This window comes from Monodelphis domestica, chromosome 3, assembly GCF_027887165.1.
Source record: "Monodelphis domestica isolate mMonDom1 chromosome 3, mMonDom1.pri, whole genome shotgun sequence".
Lineage (NCBI taxonomy): Eukaryota > Metazoa > Chordata > Mammalia > Didelphimorphia > Didelphidae > Monodelphis > Monodelphis domestica.
The window spans coordinates 159,416,790-159,439,834 of record NC_077229.1 but is presented as its reverse complement, the minus strand read 5'-3'; the positions used below and the strand labels follow the sequence as shown (position 1 = coordinate 159,439,834).

Genomic DNA, 23,045 nt, shown 5'->3' with positions numbered 1-23,045 from the left:
AGTCTGTGAATTTGGATGGGAAAAATAATTACATCTGTACTTGAACCAACTTTTGATTTCCTTTATGAATTTTATTTTATACATTTAAAAATATTATTCTGAGAATGGATTCATAGGCTTTGCCAGAATGTCAAAAGTGTCCATGGTTCAAAAAAGCTCAAGAACTCTTAGAATAGAGGAAAATTGAGATACAAAGTGTTTAAGTCATTTGCCTGGACACTGATAGTTGACTAAGACATTTCTCTGATGAGGCAAATTTGGGATTTGCTCCAAGATGCTGAAGGGAAGAGAAGTGAAAGGAACACGCATTTATTAAATGTCTACTATTTTTTGGGTGCTGTGTGAAGCACTTTACAAATATTATCTCATTTGATCCTCACAACTCAACATGCGCCATATTGAACTTACTATTTTCCTTTAAATGTTCTTCTCTTCCTAATTTCTCTATTACTACTGAGGATACCCATCACCCTCCCTGTCACCCAGGCCAATAACCTAGGTAACATATTTGACTCTTCACTCTTTCTCACCTCCCATATCCAATGAGTTTTCTACCTTAATTACATCTCTTGTATATGTCCCTTTCTCTCCTCTGACACTGCCCTCATCCTTTGATGATTGCAAGAGCCTGCTGGTTAGTCTCTCTGATTCAAGACTTCCCCCATTCCACTCCACCCCCTTCTCAGCTGTTAGTAAATTTCTTGATATACAAATCTTAAAGCACATCATATCACCAACTCTAACCTCATTCAATCAATTCCCCATCACCTCCAGGCTCAAATATAAAATCCTCTGTATGGCATTCAAAGGCTTCAAACAAATTCAAACACAACCTGCCCCATCTTATCTTTCCAGTTTTCTTTTACTTTAACTCTCCCTTACACAGATCCAACTCTGCCTAGTATATCCTCTGTGAACCAGACACTGGCCACTTTGCTGTTCCTTGCATCAGAGGCTCCAACTTCCAATTCCAGGTATTTTAACTGACTGTTCCTCATGTCTAGAATTGTCTCCCTTCATCTTTACCATCTGGCTTCCCTGAAGTCCATCTAAAATCCCCTTTGAAGCTAGCATCTTTTCTCTAAAGTTATCTCTAACTTATCCTGTATATATTTTACTCAAAGAGAGTTAGTTGCTTGCATATTGTCACCTGCATTAGAATTTGAGTTCCTTGAGATCATGGATCATCAAGTGCCTTTCTTTATATCTCTAGTGCTTAGCACAGTACCTGGCACAGTCTAGGCACTTTAAAAAGTATTTATTGACTAACTAAAAAGAAGCTATGATATTATCAGGTTGAAGTGAACTCCTCTCCCTACACGGTCCTGCTCTTTCTTCTCTGCTCATTTGAGGAGCACTTTGTGCTGCTTTCTCCAATGAGGATAATGGTACATGCTCTGAGCACCAAGATTCCTTGTTTCTATTTTATTATTGGAGGAGGTGGGGCTTTCTGGATCTACATGCATTTAGATAGCTTTGGAGTCAGAGCCAATCCAAAAGTAGGATAGAGAGAAAACTTAAAATGATGGCTTTCTTTTGTCATTGAGTTCTCACTCCTATTTGAACTTTATGTTCAAGAGCATTTTTGATAGAAGTATTAATGCTTTTGTTTCAGCAACTAAGTCACTTAAATGTCTAAACTCTTTTATAGATGTAGGAGGACTCGGAAGAAGTCCAGTCAATGAATTGAAAACTATTGAGTGCTCTCTCTCTGTCTCTCTGTCTCTCTGTCTCTCTGTCTCTCTGTCTCTCTGTCTCTCTGTCTCTCTGTCTCTCTCTGTCTCTCTCTCTCTCTCTCTCTCTCTCACACACACACACACACACACACACATATACAGAAAGTCCCTTTTTCTAGAACTATGATTTAATTTAATGTGGAAAAAGAATTACTTATTATTTACTAATTTTTTCATAAAAGCATCACAAAATTGTCTAGTATAATTATGGTTCTCATGATAAATTGCAGGATGTATATCTATGTATACATTTTTTATTATTGTTCAATAAAAAGTTTCTTTCCCCACTGACGCAAGTTCTGACTCAATATGTAGAATAGTAACAACCACAAAAGAAGCTTAAGGGGAACTGATGAAACTCAGTTCAGCACAAATAATGCAATCTAACGACTGAATAAATTATTCATGGTAGCTATTTATATGGTGTAATTCCTATACTTACCTGACAATATGCTGACTGGCTCTTCACTATCTTTTCCTCAGTAAACTCAGCCAGTTTATAAGATCAAAGTTAAGGGGAAAGCGCCAGTCTCTTTTTATAAAGTGATTATTTTAGTTGTGGTTGTTGTCTTGAAGTGCAAACGAAGGGGAAAAAAGGCTTCAATTCTATTTCTATTTACAGGGAGTCAGATTTGCATCGGATGTAGCTCTTTAAAGATGAGACTGTAAAGCATAATTAGGGGACAAAATGGGTCACCCCAAACTTGTTTTATATTATCACTGAATAATAGCTTTGGGAATTAACTTGAAAATTAACTTGAAAACCACGTCTCCATCATTACTTAACAAGAACACTAGCCATCCAAAACACATGAGCATCCATCCTATTTTTACATCCTTACATAAATGGAGATTCCAAAACTTCCCTTGGGAACTCACTACTGTATAACAACCATTGATGTGAACTTTCTTTATAACAGAATTTTCATGTTGCTGAATGAGCCAATTTTCCCCTTTTTCTATTCTGAGGAAATCAGGATGGTCATCAAAATATCTTAAAATCGAGCACTTGACTTGGAGTCAGGAAGATGTGAGTTCAAATCCTGTCATATGTTCACTAAATACATGACCCTGAGTAAGTTACAACTTCTCTAGGAGATTGTCCTCTGTCTTGTAATACCTTAATAGTATAAGGAGAGGAAGTAGTATTATAGAAAAGAGAGAATGCTGAATTTGGAGTCAATACAAAACCTCTCTCTGTTATGTATGAGCTGTGTGACATTGGGCAAGTCATTTCTCTTCTGTGAAACTCAGATTCCTAATTGATGAAAATCAGATTAAGCTAAATTATCTCTATTGTCCTATTCCAGCTCTGGATCTCTGATTTTTGTTGTTGTTGTTGTTGCTGATGTGACTGTTCCTTCCATTGAGGCAGATCACAACCCCTCCCCTTTTTTTATGAAGACTTGCGGTTTGCCCAAAAGTTAATCATCTTATCACCTACCTAGCCTACTACATAGTGTATTGGTTAGAGCAGTGGGCCTAGAGTAAGGAAGACTTGAATTCAAATATGGCCTCAGACACTTACCAACTGTGGTTGTGGACAAGTCACTTATCGTCTGCCTGCCTCAGTTTCCTCATTTGTAAAATGGACATAATATTAGCACCTAATTCCTAGGATTCTTCTGAGGATCAAATGAGATATTTGTAATGTACCTAGCACAGTGTCTGGCATATAAGTAAGCATTTAATAAATGCTTCTTCCTATTCCTCCCCTTTGACAAGCTTTCCTGAGGTTAGATAGGACAGTCCTAAAATAATTTACATGCAATCCATCAATGAACCTATACTCAATCCTTGGTAAGGACAGCTACAATTTTTGTTCTTTTCAGTCTTTGAGAATCCAGGGTTTTCTCCACGCCATGGTTATACATCAGAATAGAAACAATTGTAACACACACACATATTTATGATAATTAGTACACAATACAAAAATGGTGTGCAATTAAATGCATCTCTTTTTGTGGGGGCAGAATATGAATGGTTTGGCATTCTAAAGACCATAGGGGAGATAATGGGGGACTTGAAAGTCTTGGAAAAAAGCTGAAACATAGATCAGGCCTTGAATTAGAACATAAGCTCCTTGAGGGCAGGGACTATGGTTAGGCCTTTTCCTGTATGCACAAATTAGCACAGTATCTTTGAGTGACAAAAAAAAATGAGACACAAACCTCCCAAAGATCATGATTTCCAAACAGGAACAACAAAAAAGAACCACATATTTGACTTTCTTTATATCCCCATCACTTATTATAGTACATAGTATAAAGTAAAGAAAACATATTTAAGCTTCCTTATCATAATACATATCACATTTTCATAAAATGTTTGATGATTTGAAGGAGTCAGAGAAGAAGATGGGTAGCCATAGAAATAGACATGGAAGAGTGGGGAGTAGGGTCTGACTAAAGTGGAAGTTACATGCTGCTAACAATAGGAAAATAAGGTTGATTAGGTAAAATGAGGCCAGGGAAACATTCTGATTTTTAGGTCGAGGAGTTGAGTTTTAATGCAGCAGGTAGTCTGTGAAGAGTCACTGAAATGTTTTGAGTAGATAGGTGACAGGATAAAAATAATAATTCAGGAAGATATCTGGTGGAATATGCAGGATGGATTATAAAAGAAAGAATGGAGTCCGGAAATCCACTAGGAATATTGTTGCAATAATAGGAGGATGAGATCTTAAACTAGGGTGGTATCAGTGAGGATGAGGAAACATAGGTAGAAATGTGATATATATATATATATATATAATCTAAGGATTAATTTGATTTAGGAGTCTGAAGAAGAGGAATGGATTAGAGATGAAACTAAGGTTTTAAGCCTGGATGATCAAGATAATGCTGGTACCATCGGCTATATTGGGACCACAGGCAGAAAAATTAGAGCGGAGAGCCTGGCTTCTAAGAAAAAGATACTGAATTAAGTTTAGAAATATGTTACATGTAAGATGCTGGCAGGGCCTCTAGGTAGAAATATCTATAGAAAACTGGACGTATGTAAGAGGGCACAAGTAGCAACATGGTTTTAGGAGCCAATAGCACAAAATGTAGTCAAAGTTATGGAAAGGGATTTACTCCATAAATATTAAACCTTGGAAAACATCTGTGGCCAAAATGTTTGAGAAAGAGGGATCATCTAAAAAGAAACATGAAGCAATGAGGGAGGAAAATTAAGGATAATCTAGAGCTACAGATATCCCCATTGTTTATTATTATACACAGTAAGTAAGTTTAAAAAATGCTTCCTTATCATAATGCCTAGTACAATGAAAAATGGGGTGACTAGGTAGTGTATTGGATAGCATGCAGGGCCTAGAGGTAGTAAGACTGATCTTTCTGAATTCAAATCCACTTAACAGCTATGTGGCCCTAGGCAAATTACTTAACCCTATTGGTCTTGGTTTCCTCATCTGTAAAATGAGCTGGAGAAGGAAATAACAAACCATTCTAGTATCTTTCCCAAGAAAATCCAAAATGGGGTCAAGAAGAATCAGACTCATGAAAATGACTAAACAAGAACTACAAAAACAAGGAAAGACAACTTGAATGATTAAGACATTGTTAACAAAGTATGGCAATATGGAAACAAAATAAAATGTAAGGACAGTCAGTCTGTCATAAATATTTACTAAATACTCAATGTGTGAGGCTAAGTCCCAAGTACTTGGAAAACAAAGACAGGGCAGGGAAAGGGTCTTTGACTTCAAGGTAGTCATATTCTAATGAGAGAAACAAAACATCAACATTTTTGTACATATAGGACAGATGGGCAGTGATCTCAGAGGGAAGGCACTACCAGTTGAGTGGGCCATAAAAGCCTTCTGCAGAAGATCAGATTTGAGCTCAGCCTTGAGGGAGGACAGAAGGACAGATAATAGCTTCCTGGGCTGACTAGCAGAGAAATCACTGTTAAACACAGAGCAGTGTCAGTAAAGGATAAGCACATATTCCAGATGACAGAAGACAGTGGATGGTAAAGAAATAGAAGAAGCCGAGGTAGAAAACTGATTTGAGAATCTGGCAGTGAAAAAAAGAAAAAGGGAAAGTAACTGGAGGGGGCAAGTCAAGTCAAAAAGCATTTATTAGGTGCTCACTTAGTGCCAACACTGTGTTAAGCATTAGAGATACAAAGAAAAGCAAAGAAGAGTTCCTGTTTCAGTGGATGACGTTGGCATCTTTGATGTCTGAGCAAGCTGTCAGTGCTCCACAGAACATGCTTCAGCAGCTTTCATGGCTGTTGGAACAAACTCATCTTCCCAGTCCACCAAGGGGAAGACTTCACAAGGTTGGGGAAGACAGCGCCCTAACTCTCTAACACTTTGAGGTCTAATTGTTCCCCTCATCCTGGCTCTGCTTGCCAGCTGAGAGGCTTCACTGGAGCGTGGCTAGAACTTCTTGGAGGCATGGGTGAGAGATGGGTGAAAGGGAGATGCCAAAGATGGATGATGGCTTGGCAAGTCCTTTCACTGGAGGTGTGAGTCCTCCCCCTCACCTTATATACCATTCAAAGAAGTTATACCTACGGGATAAAGTAGAGATCATCTCAGAGGGAAGGCAGTAAGACTAAAAAGGACTGGGAAAGACATCTTGTACAATGCTGGACTTTAGCTGAGACTCCAAGGAAATGAAAGAAGTCAGAAAATGAGAAAGGAGAAAATTTCAGGGATGGGGGAACAGCCATGAAAATGCCAAAAGGCTTGCAGTAGGATAATTGCAGTTTCAGAGGAGAGAAGGGGGCATATGGGATAGATACTATTATGAAAACATTTTTATAACACTGTATTTAACTTTTTGATCTTCGGTGTTATATTCAAGTCATCAAATTAACAAGTATATATTTAGCATCTTTTATGTGCAAGGCATTGTATGAGGTCCTAGGGATACAAAGAGGAGCAGTTCATTACTGCCAGGACCCTCATGAACACAGTACATTCTTCCTTAATTTTGTTTTAGTATGATTAGTTTTTCTTCATTATTTATCAAGGTTATACTATGACGGTCTTTTTTTTTAAGTACTTCCTGTTTATACATTCTAAAAAAAAACAAAACAAAAAAGAGGTTGTTAATTGAAATGCAGATTAAACTAGTAAGTACTATATTGAAAACACTAATGAGGATAAAGAGATTTAAGAAAATGAAAAGGCTGTGCAGAAAATAAATTGAGATTCAGGCATAAGAAATTTAAACTAATACACTTGGGAAGGATAATTCTAATTATAAAATTGTTAATCATAGAGAGGTTCTAGAAAGGAAAAGGGGGTCAAGGGAGGGAAATAACATAGGAAATGACTAAATATTAAATCTGCCATCATCATGAGTTATGGCATAACAATCTAAATGTTGTCTAAGTCATACATGTTAGGCCATGACCAAAGTCTATGCCATCACTTATGAAGAAATTTAGAAGGGGAAGGTCTAGTTGCCAGACTTGTCCTTCTCTTTTCCTTATCAGCATCACTTTTCTCTCTCTTGATTCCCTTTCCCCTCATGTATCTGCCTCTGGGCCCTGCTCTGGCTAATCTATAATTGTTAATTGAAGAATAAAGTTATTACTATATTTGATAAGTGCTAAAGGTATAACTCTCCCAAGAATATTTGTATTTTAAGAGGCAATGCTAGAAGTCAGACATTGTTTGGCTTTGGGATAAAAAGGATGAGCCTCTCTCCCTTCTCCTGATCTTTAGGACTTTGCTCTGTTTTATACCTAAAGTTCAGAGGAGTGTCCTTGAGAGGCAGCATGATGTTTGAATCCTAACTTTGAAATTTATTGTTTCAACCATGGAAAAAATCTCTGAGTCTATTTCCTAATCTGCAAAATGAAAATAATATTGCTACTACCTATCTCATGGGATTCTTGAAGGTTATATTATTTTTTTTTTTAGTTTTGAAGCAAACATTTAATTTTCAGAATAATTTTGGTTTTTACATGTAGATACAACTTTTAATAATCATTTTCTGACATTTTGCCATCCATGTTCTCTCCTGTACTCCCTTTCCCTACCCTCAAATGGTAGACAATATGATTTAGGTTAGTGATGGTGAAACTTTTAGAGATGGAGTGCCTGTGCCACCCCCTCCCCCCCCACCAGAGACCACATGCCCCTCCCCACCCTTACCTCACATAGGGGAGGGAGAAAGCTCTCCCATTGGGCTGCTGTGCAGAGGAGTAGGGGGTATGAAAAAATGTTGTTAGGAACTGTGGAGAAGGGAAAGGGAGCAGCTCCACCCAAGTTACTCGTAACAAACTGGGGGGATAGAAATTGCCAAGTGCCCACAGAGTGCTCTTCATGCCCTCTTGACACCCATGCCATAGGTTCATCATCACTGATATATATATATATATATATATGCATGTTATATCATGCCAAACATTTCCATGTCTGGCATGTTGTGAAAGAAGACACATACTACTTCTATTAGGAAAGCCTCATGAAGGAAATTAAGTGAAAAATGGTTTGCTTCAATTGGCATTCAGACTCCATCAGTGGATAGATATTTCCATTCAGAGTCCTTTAAAGTTGTCTTGGATTCTTGAATTACTGATAATAGTTAAATCATTTGCAGTTGATCACCATCTATTACTGCTGTTACTATGTACCACATTCTGTAGATTCTGCTCACTTCATTTTGCATCACTTCCTAGAAGTCTTTCCAGGTTTTGGGGGAATCATCCTGTTCATCATTTCTTATGGAACAATAGTTTTTCATTATAATCCTATATCACAACCTGTGCAGCCATCCCCTAACCCATGGACATCCCTTTTTCCAATTCTTTACTACCACAAGAAGAGCAGTTATAATTATTTTTGTACCAGTAGGTCCTTTACCCCATCTTTAATCTCTTTGAGATCCAGACCTAGGAGTGGTATTGCTGGGTCAAAGTCAACAGTTATACTTAAAGTGCTATGTAAATGCACAGATGCAGTGGTCTCCATGAGGCCCACTTGAGTTAAGCTTTCCTCCTAACCTAGTTTGCATAAACACACACATACATACATGTATAATATATGTGTGTATATATACATACATGCATATGAAATATGTGTATTGTGAACATTGGATTTAGCTATCTCCTGATTATAACAATGAAGATACTTAGCTCTTCCTTTATTGTGAAAATTAAATTGTAATCCCCTGATTGCAACAATGAAGGTTCTTAGCTCTTCCTTTATTCGGAAGATTGAATTGTAATCCACAATCTTTTTTTAGATTTTAATCCCCAAAAGGTGATAACTCAGTATTTGAAGTATATCTACCCATTTTAACTACAAAAAGGTGTTAAGTAACTACAAAAGGTGAACTAACCAAAAAAGGTGTTAAGTAACCCAAAAAGATATAATCTAACCAAAGAAGGTGTGAACTAAAGAGTGAATTAAAGAACTAAAGTTCTGGAGAAAAGCATCTACTGTGATTGGTAGATTGGAAATTTAGGGGAGGCGACACAAGAGAAAAAGATGTTTAAAAAGAGGACAAAAGGCCAGAGAAGTTATTCGGTTCAATTCGATTCATATTCGATTTAAGGAGATCGAAGAGCTCTCTAACTCGGAGGAGAGACTGAAATACAGACACTTGAGGAGTGATGGGAAGACAGACACCCAGACTTCTTTCCATTTAGATGGTCACCATTGGTGAGTGAAAGGCTGACTTAGTTAACCCACTTTCTGGAGATGTGAAGCCTCCAGGAAAGGCCCATTGCCCTGAGACTCTTTTCCCTGATTAGGGCCTTAGTATTTCTAACTGGCTCTGAAAAAGCCAGAGATCTATCTTTCTCTCTCTCTCCCCTTTTCTGTCTTCCTTAATATCTTCCCTCTATTGTAAATGAACTACCATAAATTCTAATTACTTTAGTAATTCATTTTGGCATTTAGAAATTAAATCCATGGAGACCACCTAATTCATATATTTCAGTCTGAATCACAATTAATTTTAACAGTGTATACATGCATACATATACAAATAAATATACATAATTTTTAATAGAAAGGCAAAAAAAGGTAATTTGAACTGAAATGTTAGGAAATATGCTCACAGTAGTTTTTATTCCAAAGCAATAAATTGTACTAAATTATTTGAATGATGGTAGCATTAGTGCAAGGTTAAATGAAATACAAAAATAAAGTGGACACATCTGTTGGTAAAAGGCAGTGAAGAAGAAAAGATGTCTCATTTTAGTGCTAGCAGAACAGAGGCTTTTAACTAATAGCAGTGCAAAACAAAAACAAATTGATTACAAAGAAAGGATTTTTCTCATTTGTTTATGAAAGGAATATTTTATTCACTTAATGATTATTTTTCTATTTCTTAGTTCCATCTTTATCCTTTGGAACTAAGTATATGTTTTTAAAACTTTCATGAAGATAGAGTTTATTAATGCATCCTCATCTCCACCAGAACCTTGGACTTTGCCCCTTAAAGCTTCAGGTTTCTGATAGATGAATTTTCACTCCATCTTGTCAAGAACCAGGCTTCCAGGATACTTCCAGCCATCTCCACAGTCTACATACCCTCTGCCTACCCCAATTTCTAGCTCTCCTAATTGTATCATTTTACCTTTAGAATGTCAGATCCTGAAGGCAGGCTATGTCTTGTTTGGATTTATATAACCAGTGCTGAGCACAAAATGGTTTGATGAATGCTCTTTCTCTCTCTAGCATTTTATGCACGTGTGTATTTACCTAGCCATTTATTACCTGAAAGTGTCCCAGTTTAGTTGTTGAGACAATTTAAATCCTGAATTGACAGGCTGATCTTTCGCTTCTCCTAAAATCTAAATAAGTACCCCATCTTCTGCGATTCAGAGGAGGTCTCAGGACAGTGTCTCTGTGCATCATCCCAGAATAATGTTTACCTCAATTGAAGATCTGTTACTATACCAACTTTGGTAGTTCTGATTTCTTAGGGTTGACAGGTATATACAGATAAATACTACAAGAGCCATTAAGGTGAGTGGAGTTTGTTCTCCTCTAGTGGGAGTCAAAGATGCGAAGGCTGATAGTTTTCACAGTCCTAGTTTGTATCATTGTCTAAGAATCTCTGCCTCTCCACCTCCCTCTTACCTTTATTTTTTTAAATCTGAAAGTAAATCAATGTTGCGAGTTTCTTTTTATTTTTAACATGTATCTTTTCTCAGTTAATTAACACTACTGTTACTTTATTTTTTATGTGTTCCACCTCTTCACCTACAAAGGAAACACAAAGTTGTCAACATTTCTACGGCTTATCTTTTTATAAAATTGCCTTCATGATCTTAAAGCTTTAGCATCTATGTCACTGATGGTGAACCTATGGCACAAGTGCCAAACACTCTCTGTGGACATGCAGTTGCCCTCTCCCCTCCTTCCCCAAGAGTTCATTATTAGAAAGGCAGAAGGACTCTGGTGGAGCTGTTCCCCTTTCTCCTCTTCACCATGCCTGATGAGATTGTTTCACCTCCCCTACCCCTCTGCCCAGCAGCCAATGAGAGCACATATCGGGTGAGGTTGATGGCTCACAGGTGGCAGAGCTAGAGGGGAGAAAATACTTGAGCCCCTCCCCTACCCCTTTCTGAGAATATCTCTCACTTCACCCACCCCTCCACCCAGAAGCCCAATGGGAACACTTCTTCCCTCCCCTGTGTGGGCTAAAGGAGGGGCAGGGCATGCCTGGCACTCAGTGGGGGGAAGGAGCACAGCTCATAGTCTTTGGGGAAAGGGGTATGGCACTAAGTCTGGGGATACAGTGTGGGCAGGGCCTGGAATTCCATCTCTAAAAAGCTCACCAGCACTGATCTATGTTCTAAGAACATTTGCTAGGAGAAGAAAAAAATAATAGATAAAAGCTAAAATGTACATAGCATTTACTCTATTCTAGATACTGTGTTAAGCTTTACAATTTCCTCATTTGATTCTCACCACAACCTTGAGAGGTAGGTGTTATTATTATCTACATTTTACATATGAAGAAACTGAGGCAAAGTGGTTAAATGACTTACCCAATCATACAGCTAGCAAGCATTGGAGGCCAGAGTTAAGCTTAGGTTTACCTGACTCCAAGCCGGGCACTCTATAAAACACTGATGATATCTACAAGCAAAATATTGTGGATGATCCTTAAATGAATTGCAATGATGATAGCTATCTTTTTTTTCCTTAGAATGTATTACAAGTATTTTCATGGACTAGCTACTATTGAATCTATTGAATTTTATTTCTGTGCTTTTAAAAAAAAAACGTAGACCTAATTAACAAATCTTTTAAAAAACATATCAGAAAGAGGGAGTTAAGTATCACGGATAGAAAGGGGACCTTGAAACCAAGAAGACTAGATTCAAGTCCCACCTCTGACATTTATATCTTAGTGCCATGCATGAGGCATAGTAGGTACTTTTGAATTGTTGATTGACAGACTGACTGTCTTTGCAATTCAGTTCACCTCTAGGGACAGCAAGGTGGACCTGAAGTCAGGATGGCTCATCTTCCTGAACTGAAATCTGGCCATAGACACCTACTAGTTATATGACCTGGGCAAGATAAACCTGTTTGTCTCAGTTTCCTGATCTGTAAAATGAACTAGGAAAGGAAATGGCAAATCACAGCAGTATTTTTGCCAAGAAAAGCCTAAATGGGGTCACAAAGAGTTAGACATTACTGAAACAACTGAATAAGATATAGGAAATCATTTCTGTATTTAATTGACTATCTACTTCAAAAGGTTAAAAGTAAAATAATCATCCTTAGAACTAGAATTTTAATAAAATGAATACAGTAAAATGTTTTCATAAATAAATTTATTTTACAATGATAAAGAACACAATTACTGTCATAAGGCATCAAATGAATCAAGGAGAAAGCTCACTGACCATTACCAATTCAAAATTTATACTTACAAAATCAAATAAATGATTTTTTTGTGAACAGGTATTATTATAGGCATAAATATTAGGAAAACCACAAAAAGTGAAAATTGTAAACATATTTAAAACAGCAATAATCCATTACTGTTTTTCGGGAGTGGGACAAGAATGAACACAGGTCTGGTTCTGGCAAGGAAGGTCTTGGACTGGCAGTGAGAAAAATAAAGCTGGCTGTTCCTTAAATAGGAGTTTCTATGTTTCTTAAAATAAGATAATAGCCCATATTAAATCTAATACATTTCAAAATATACAAAAAGCTTGCAACAGGCCTAAACTTGAACGCTTGAAAAATATACTTTTGTGGGACTAATTAATATGCAAAACAAATTTATTAATTAAGGTATTTTGTATGGAGGTGGATTCCAAAAAGCCTCTTCATAAGGGCAAAGGCTTCTATAAAGTGCCTGAAATCTTTTAGTACATTGATGTAAAGCAAACATTTTCCCCTTTTGTTCTTAAAGTCAGCCTTATGCTTGCCATGGCTCTCACAAGAAAATGATTGCGCCCAAATCTAAATATTCGCATGTACATGCACACATAAGCCCATGGATGAGCACAACCACACTCACTCTTCCCATAAAATAAACAGTAGATTTCAAGAACTGACATGTCTACAAATTCATATCCCACTTTTCCCAATTAAAATCAGCTAAAATGTAAGTGCTCTCTCTTCAGACAAAGCACTTCCTAGCATTTATTCCCATTAAAGTTGGCAGAATAATATCTCCAATTCATGAACTATACAACTAAATATCAGCCTCAGGGAAGAAATTTGTTAAGGTCCTTTCTCTTGAGTTTTCTTCTTGAGAAAAGAGAGCTAGACTTCATTATAATTTGTCTCCTCATCGTCACTCTTTATGACTGGTCCAGATAAAGGTCAAATCTCATTATAATAAACTCTAAGCAACTGCAGAAATACCTTTGTTGAAATAGAATTTGGTTGTGCTAAACCTCGTCTGCAATAAGTGATTTATTGGCTGGAGCTTGCAATTTTTTTTCCTTTTTGGTCCTACAACATACTGTTTGTTGCAATGGAATTTGACCTTGATTAGCAAAATCCTTCATCCCATACTGACACGGAAGCTTTGTTTTAATGCTAGGCAATCCAAATAGAAACTGGCATGCTGCTGAGATTATTCACATGAAAGATCAAAGCAGACAGGTTCCAATGTTCCTGCCTAGGAATTTTGTCCTTTACAAGCACATAGGTAGACAAGTCTAGTCACTTGGCTCTGGATGCTGTGTCAGATGGCATTTTGCCCTTTCATTCAGATTCTTCCCGAATGGAATCGAGGAAAGTCGAAAAGAACTTGGAAGGACAGCCAATGTGCCTACAGTAGCTTTTCACCTACCTTCTGGGTTGGCATGATCATGGGAGAACAATTTTAAAACAAATATAATCTGTGAGAAAAGAGATCTGGTATTTTTAGCTGAAAAGGGAGGTATACTAAGGGCCAGCACCTAGGAAATTTCACAAAATCCTATTAGATTAGTGTATGAAGGCAAGGAAGGGAGAAGAAAGGGTTAGGAACAGTCAATCTGTTGCTGACAGAAAGTAAAAGTAGCATATGGAAAACAAATACAGACTCAGCCACTAAGTATGTCTTTATTTAATGCCAATGGAATAAGGGGGTAGCCCAAAACAAAGAATCTCAGTACCTGGAAATTTTATGAGATGGCATATACTTCATCAGTTCAAAATTTCTTGAGTTTATACTCAGAGTTTATAGAATATTTGATTTTATTGACATTGTTATTCCAATGAAAAATACTGCACCTTTTCCTGGAAAATACAATGTCTTCTGCATTGCATTGTTAGGAATTTTTAAGAATTATAGTTCTTAAATTTGCACACAGGAAATTAAATCCATAGAAATTCTTTGTCTCTGCTAGGGCACTAACAATAGGTTTAAAATATCCATCAGTAGAATTAGTTCCCAGCAATAACAAAGAAAAATAATATTCCCTTTGGATTCCTTTGGTTAACATACTGTTTTTAGGCTGTGTTGATGAAGTAAATGCTGCTATCTCTTTAAGATGGAACAATGTCTTGGACATCTGTTTTCTGAAAGTCTGGAATCAGAGAATAGCATTGTGGGGAATTGTGCCTTCCTGGCTAGAAATACAAACCAAACAAATAATAATTGCTATAATGACAGAGACAAATAGTAAATTCTTAACTATCTATAAAAGATCTAGGACCAAAATAATAGTTGTTTGCCTATGTAATGACCTTATCTTTTACCTGCTTTGGCCAAAGTACTTTTAAGCAAAATGTAGTTTTAAAGGAGTCTTTTTCATCAGTGACCTGGAATATTGACATAAGAAGCTAGTAGAGTTTTTACTTTGATTGTGAGCTTCTCAAGAGCAGTGAGTGTCTTTCCTTTTCACATTTGAATCCCTAACACTTAGCATAATGTCTGGCACAAAGGATATACTAAAAAAATGCTTATTGATGGACTTTAAGTATACTTCCTGTCGCCTTTTTGTGATCAAAACTGAGGTTATAGATATACAGAAATACCTAGAAAAGTAAAAAAATCATTAAATTATCCAAATGTATGTTTTATGAACATAATACTAATACCCGTGATTGACTGAACTTGTCACTTTCTTCCCAGATGTTTTGACATTTTGCAAACAAGTCCTGAAATACCAGATTTCTGGATAGAAACAAAATGTCTTTTATGCAGACATGTCTTATTCACAGGCAAGTGTAAAAATTATATAGTTGAAATGAAAAAAAAATTTATTGGGGAAATGTTTTGTTTTAAAAGTGCTAGGTGAAGAGGAAACCTTGGGGAAGTCAGAATTTCACTGGGCTTCAGTTTCTCATTCGAAAATAACTGAGTTAGACTAGATCGAAATTCTCAGAATCCTGGAAGTCCCTGAGACCTTTTTAGGAGATCTGTGAGGTCAAAACCACTTTTATCAAAATATGAAAACAGTTAAATTTCTCATACAGTAAATATCACCTCACATAAACAATAGCTCTATGTGGTATCTTCAACAATGTTTAAGAGTTTAAATTAGACCAAAAAGTTTGGAAACTCCAAATTAGATGATACCTTGAGGAGAACAAGTACTTTTGCATTGTCTTCTTATCTCCACCACCTAGCAGGGAATTAGCTAGACAATTATTTCACTTGTTCTGAATTTTTTTTTCTTTCTGTGATTTGAGGGTTTTTAAAAATCCCCTTTGTCTTTATTTACAAATTTGATATAATCTGATTTGGCAATAATGTCAAGATTAATCAAAAGTTTGACCTTTGGGGATATGAACTTGTACAGGCATTAAAAAGGCTCCTGGGAACCATTAAAGGCCTGATTCTTGACCTCCTAAGATGAAATTTTGGCCTCATGGAGATTAACTTTTTCTAGATAGCACTTTAAACAAACTTCTTTTTTCTATTGAAAAAAAAATTGGTCACAAGAAATCAGTTGATCCACACTTTACTTAAATAAGCATGTGATTAGAAAAAGAACAGAGAAAAACTGTACAGTTTCCTTCTCTTTATCAACAGAATTTTCACTGTCTTCAACAAAGCTAAGCCATTTATAGCCTGTAAAAATAACCCTGGATATGTATCTTGTGCAGTCAAAGAAAAAGGCTTTAACCCAAATCTCATGACATTAAATTCATTAGGAAGATGAACTTACAAAGCACAGAACCAGCAAGGCTCAAAAAACAAAGATCATTTTTTTTTCTGTATTTCAGTGTCTTTTTCTGAAGTAGAACACTCACTGCTGACCTGAATAACATTCAGATTTGGATACAACTACCTTTATGGGGCCATATTTGCAGTTATTTATTCTTTCCATATTGTTTTATTCTTTATTGATCCCTCACATTCTGGTTTCTCTTTCCCCTTTTTCCTTAGATCTTTCTTTTGTGCATTTCAAATTTCTACTTCTACATTACACACTTATATAGTATATATTATATACATATACCATATCTTCCTTTCCTACTCCAACATACATATTTTTTGAAATCACAGACACACATAGACATTCAAAATACTCAGTCACACATGGAGTCACCATCACCCATATCTTTTGCAGCTACAAGCCACCAAGACCACTGAATTCACCACATAGCACAAAATTGTTTGGGGAATGGCCTTATTGGCACTTTCAAGTTTAAGTGATGAAATTTAAGATGGAAGCTCTCCTGGAAGATGAAAGATGGGGACTACTTCTACTACAAGCAATGGATGAATATTGGACCTGGGCTAAGTAATTCAAAGAGGGTTTGTTAGGAGAACTTTCTGATCAGAATACAACCCTCCTCATCCCATTCTGGTCAAATATCACCTGTATGATCATGTGTCCCTGTGGTTGTCTGAGCAAGAAGTGGGGATGGGTCCATAACTAATGCTTTCTGAATGCAAAGAAAGTAGTAAGGCTTGCAAAGATAAAAGCTTTGACACCCATACAAGATGGAGCATGGCTAGTGGACATATGGATTAAGGAAAGTCTCCAAGGGCTGACACTGGGGATAGGATTCAATTCTGATGGCAAGAGTGAGCTGCAAAGACCAGTGGGAATCAAAGATTTTTCAGAATAAATTTTTTAAATTATTGCCATTTGCTACCTTAAGGACTGCTCCAACCCTAAGGTTCTTAGCTTGGGCTTGATGGAATATGGTAGGCAGCTGTTGGCAACATATGATGGCGGTGGACTAAACCATGAGGAGTCTCATGGAAGCAATAGGATCATCATACAAGAAGTTCTGGACATTGAAAGTGAGTGTGTGAATGTATGCTGGAGTAGGTTCAGCCAAGAGATATAAACCTGGTTATGAAGGGATGTGAATTTTTCAAATTTTCAATTTTGCCAAATTTCAATTTTTAAAATTGTCATTTTTAAGTGTCCCCAAGTCAGTCAGTGCCCAAGTTAACATCTGGATGTTTGCATGCCTCAGGAAAGAAAATGGAGATGTCTAATGCTTGCATTCTTTCCTAGTCTCACTAACAACAGGTTATGGAGCAATACTAATCACTATGATGGCAAAATCATACATTGGAAACTAAAACACAATCACCAACTTCAGTCACTGAACATATATAAGACATTGCCATGGTGCTAACCCTACAGGGCTGAATGAAATTCAAACTGCTGGAAGACAATAACAACTATATCCTGGCAACTTTGCTCTTTTTCTCTAAACTTTATTTTTGCAGAGTAAATAATTTCAACTGGTTAGATATCCCTTCTTAATCTGGAGATGGTTCAAAAAAATTTCAAACTCAAAACGCTAATATTTTTGGTTGGTCAATGAACAGAGTGGGTAATGTTATTGAGAAGAATGAAAAAGATTAAGGAAATGAAAAGTCAAGTATTACTAATTCATAATAATAAGAGCTCACAATTCTGTAGCACTTTTAGGTTTTACAAAGCACTTTACATAAATTATCTCACTTGATCCTCACAACAACCCTGTGAGGTAGGTGCTATTATTGTCCCTCATTTGTAGCTGAATAAATTGAAGCTAAGAGGTTGAGATATTTGCCCAGGGTCACATAGCTAGTGTCAAGGTAAGATCTGAACCCAGGATTTCCAGACTCCAAGTACAGTTTTTGGTCCACTGTACTGCACTATTTTCTACTTAGCTACTTCTCATCATCTTTATTACAAAGCAAATTGTTAATAATCTACATATATACGCAGTAAAGATGAGCATCCTGAGGGGTGGAATAATAGTATTCATTATTAGGGAAATAAAAATTAAATCATTTTTCTTGAAATGTTTCTTCTTTGAATAATATAAGTAGAAATAGATTAGATGCTAATCACTACTTCATTATTATTCAATTTGTGTATCAATAATTTAAATCATAAAGTGTTACCGGCTGAGTTTCTTCAATTGACCCCAATATATCTTTTATTATGGAGAAAAACATTTCCACAAAGAAAATACTCTGTGGGTATTAAGAAATATGATTTTTTAAAAAAGAAATAAGATTTTCTTGTCAAACAAATAAATCATCATTAAGTGTTAAGCGATGTTTAATAAAGGGTGCTTGCTTTTTTTTCTTGGAGGAATCCTAGGGCAGACACTTAACCTGTAGACCATCACTTACTTCATTTTGTTTAATGTAATTGGAATTTCTCCTGTGCCATTTTTTAACAAGAAAACGCATAGCCACAATTAACTATCAACAGTGAGGACATCTTCTTCCACTAAGGATAACTCTAATGTGTTGTCATTGGTGCCAGCTTTCATTCTAAAATTAAAAGAACCATAGAGTTTTGCAGACTCTTTGGAAGAGGCAAACCTATTCCTCCGGTATAGCTCGCCCTTCCACATGGACATCATCAGCAAACAGGACAGAACCACTCCACCCAGAGTAAGGAGACAGAGACCAGCTATCACACAGCGATCTAGGTGGGCCCCAATCCTGGCACTCTCATTCTCTAAACGTTCCATCTCCCGGGCCGCGATGGTATTGGGATCCACAGTCACTTCCCTGGGGACTAAATAGGAGATGATTACCAATAAGATCCCAGTGACTAAGAACAAGATGGCACTAATGAAACCATAGTCTGTCGACTTCCCTGAAGCAGTGGCTTCAGAACCAGTGTCATCTTCTTCAGATATCAGGGACATGGCAGCCTCATGAGACCATTCATTTGGGTTCTCCCAGTCAGGATCTCTTTGGTGGTGGTCATCCTTTCCTGGAGAATGACTGCCAGTACAATGTTCCAGGTTAACATTTTCATCAACATAGGTAAAAGAGGTTTCAAGTTCCTGGGCATAGCAGTGACAGATCTTCTCTTCAACTGTTATTGTCTCTTTTTCTGCCTTGAGAGGTCCTGATGGGGGACCATCTGCCTGAATGCTATCTTTCTGAGGGAGGAAGTCAAATGTAGGAGAAGGGCTACTTTCATTAGTTTCTATAACCCTTTGTGTTGATTTGCAGTGCTTCTGGCAGCAGAGAGCAGCTCTGGTTGCTGCTGCAGCCAACTTTACATCTCCTCTAAACTGCTGATGGTCACAGGAAGGAGCCCCCAAACTCCAGTCCAGACTATTGCACTGGTCTGCCTGCCCCCTCTTCTTAGCAAGGTGGTGGAGCTCCATGGGAGCTCTTCAGATGTCCCCAAGCAGCCTCATAACTGTCATCTTCCTGGAATCTCTGCCAATAATAACACAATTAGATAAGAGTCCAACATGGAAGCTAAAGTTGTCTATTAAAAGCATTTACCCAAAAGAGACAGGAACATTCAACAACTTTAGACTCATTTTTCCTAATGGGGTAAGGAAGAAAAACTTGCCATAAAAACAGGGAAATGGGGTACACATAAACCATTAGGAGGGAGTTTATAAGATCAGGATAGGAAAGAGAAAAGAAGAAAGCTATAGTGTCCATAGGAAAGGTACTACTGCACAAATTAATATCTATGTTCTCAGACATGTTTCTGCTATATTATAGAATTCCTTTAACAAATAAGAAATATATATAATTATGATAGACAAGAGGTTCTTAACCTAGAGTCTGTAGACTTTTGAATATATATGTATGTCTACATACACACACATTTTAATTTTAATTTGAGTTTTTTATTTTAATTTGAATGATTATTTAATTTGAATGATTAATTAAAATGAATGAACCCTAGCAATATTCTAAATTTTACCTTATGTATTTAAAGATATTAGGATTCACCAAACTACCAAAGAGGTCCATGAAACAAACAAACAAAAAAGGTTAAGAACCCCTGCTCTTGAAAAAGACAAACTAAGACAGGTAGGGACTCTTATGAAGAAAGTAGCTGACACCCAATGGAGAGGAAGTGTAGGACACAACGGAATGTTCATTGTTTATACCATCTGCAGTGCAGAACTCATTTGGATTTGGATAAATGCACTGTTAAATGATCTCTAAAGCACTTCCAGGAGTATGAATCAAATAGATATCATTTGTGTTACAAAGACATTCTCTACAAAAGTGCAGGAGGTTCACAGGGATGGCTATAAAGCACAATGAGAACCCAAATGTACCCTACCCCTTGTCTTAGCTGTTTTCCCAGTCCTTACATCTGGCACATCAAATGACTACTACTGCTAGACTTGCCCATCTTTTCAAGCCTGCATCACTCTCCCTGCACTGACATTGTCTCCTGTGCTGCTGCATGGAGAGAGCACTTTCAACCACTGGGGAGTTACTGCTCCCTGACCTTCTACATTATCACAAAGCAATACACCCTACTATCCCCTCCATCTAGCTACACATTAAAGCCTGCTCATTACACCTCAATAGTGAATCTGAGCAATTCTTTGTCAGCTAAAAGAGAAAGCCAGATCTCTGGATTAGATAGGAAAAGCCTGTCCATCTCCCACCTCTAAATTGCCTTCCCACTAAAGAACTGCATACTAACACCAAGTACAGGGATTTCAAGGAACTTCTTCCTTGCTTTGGTTCTGATACCATGATTATAGCTTATTTAGCTCCTAGCCTAAAGCGTACAATGCTTCAAATCCAATGGTTCTACAGCCACCAATCTAAATAGAGGCAGGAGCAAAATAATCACCTAATTTTAAAGAGCCAATCATGACTCAACCAACAAGCATTTATTAAGTACCTACTATTTGCCTGGTTAGTGCTATTCCTAGAAGATGTAACTAAAAAAGCATTTAGATTCTTAACAAAGGTTAAACCATGGGAAGCACCCCTTTTTAGTTCAACATGAGTGAAGTATTGAGAGTTTTTTGTTTATCTTTTTAATACTACTTCCCTACTACATTACTTTCTCTTCCATCCACAACTGAGACTGCACAAACATTGCCTCAAGGGAAGATTATAGCCAATCTGGAACCTTTATATTGTTTAACAAGTGTCCAAACTATGCATTTCAAGGAAACAGTCTTTTCCTCAAGTATCAACTAATGAACCAATGGTAATTGTTTTCACCCATTATTTATAAGAGGAAAAACTCTCACAGATCCTTTTGCTATAAGGAACTGATTGCTCTCTGGCATAAATATCTCATTAAGCAGTTGTGATCTGGATTAAGTAAAGTCATAAATTTGCTCCAACATATAGTAAGATTTAGACTTTACTTCCTTTCTTCTCTCTCTCAAAATAACAAACAAACAAAAACAAGCAAAAAACCTAGCTTTATCTTTAGTATAATGAAAAGATGCCCAGTCTTTCTACTCATTTTAAACTCAATAATATATACAGATCCCTTTCCTCTATGGACAAGTGAGGGGCGACCTAAGATCTCTCTCTCTCTCTCTCTCTCTCTCTCTCTCTCTCTCTCTCTCTCTCTCTCTCTCTCACTCACACACACACACACACACACACACACACACACACACACACACACAGACCAAGAGCCTCGCTAATGAAATTATACCTCAAATAGGGAAGGGGACGCTTCCTGAACTCTTTCTGCCCTTGCCATTAATTAAAAGCAATATTATTTCCGTGGTCCAAGGACGTCCGGTTAAGTTGCTTTAAGGAAGCAATCCTGGGAACGGACTCCACTTCTTGTCGTAGGGGAGGAGGTTCACTGGGCACTAAAAGGCAACGTGGGCGCTCTTCTCCTTTCCAGTGGCAATGTGCTAAAAATCTATTCCAGGCACCCCAGGCGCCTGCACGACTGCAATTGCCTCCACTCCAGTTCCCTTCTCCCATGCACAAGCAGCATCCTTCCTGCCCGGGCAACCTGAGCTGGGGCTGTTTCTCTCCACTAAGTGGAAAAAGACACAGCAGGAGCCATGGCAAGAGAGAGGGCTGCGAGACCCGGGTGACCAGAGAGCCCTGGCTCCAAAGGCTGTCCAGCTCTCTCAGTCCTCACTATCCCGTAATTCATTACACCGGTACCCCAAAGCCTTTTAAACAATTCTCTACTTACTCAGCTTCCAGAAACCCAGGGACACCTACCTTCTTCTCCTTCCTCTTCTTCCTTCCCCCTCTCTGAGTCTTGTAGTCTTGGAGCTTCTCTGTCCTCCTCAGCTTGCTGGAAGTCCTTCAATAACCCGAGAAGGCACTTGTAGCCCTCCTGAGCTCCTCTGCCCTCCCCTGTATGGGTTGCGCCGGGTTGTGCCTGGGCTGGGCAGGGAGGGGCTCTTCGTCTCTGCTGGGGATGCTGGGAGTTGTAGTCCAGGCTCTGCAGCCCAAGGGCTGGGCCGGGAATGCCTGCGGCTGTTCTTCACCCCCATCCCAACCCCCATCTTCGTTCTCCCTCTTGGTTTCCAAAGCCCTTCACAACTACAAATATTCAGTTAAGCACTAAATATTCAATTCATGTTTCTTCTTCTAGAATTCCAGTCCCCAGTTAATAATAGCTGACATCTATTAGGATGGCTGACTGCTATTTATTAGTAACATATATTAATATATTATTATAATGGCTGACTACATATAGTTCTCTAAGGTTATCTAAGTGTCTTATATTCATTATCTC

The 23,045-nt window shown here is 37.6% G+C and overlaps 1 protein-coding gene across 1 annotated transcript; it reads right to left on the bottom strand.

Moving 5' to 3' along the window:
- Positions 1 to 12,483: 12,483 nt before the first annotated feature.
- On the bottom strand, positions 12,484 to 22,681 carry TMEM74 (transmembrane protein 74). The gene is made up of 2 exons (XM_007488222.2): positions 22,523 to 22,681; positions 12,484 to 19,768 (listed from the first exon to the last, which is right to left on the bottom strand). Exon 2 carries the CDS (start codon positions 19,711 to 19,713, stop codon positions 18,784 to 18,786), a length of 930 nt encoding a protein of 309 aa, XP_007488284.1. The 5' UTR covers positions 19,714 to 19,768; positions 22,523 to 22,681; the 3' UTR covers positions 12,484 to 18,783.
- Between the last annotated feature and the right edge of the window lie 364 nt (positions 22,682 to 23,045).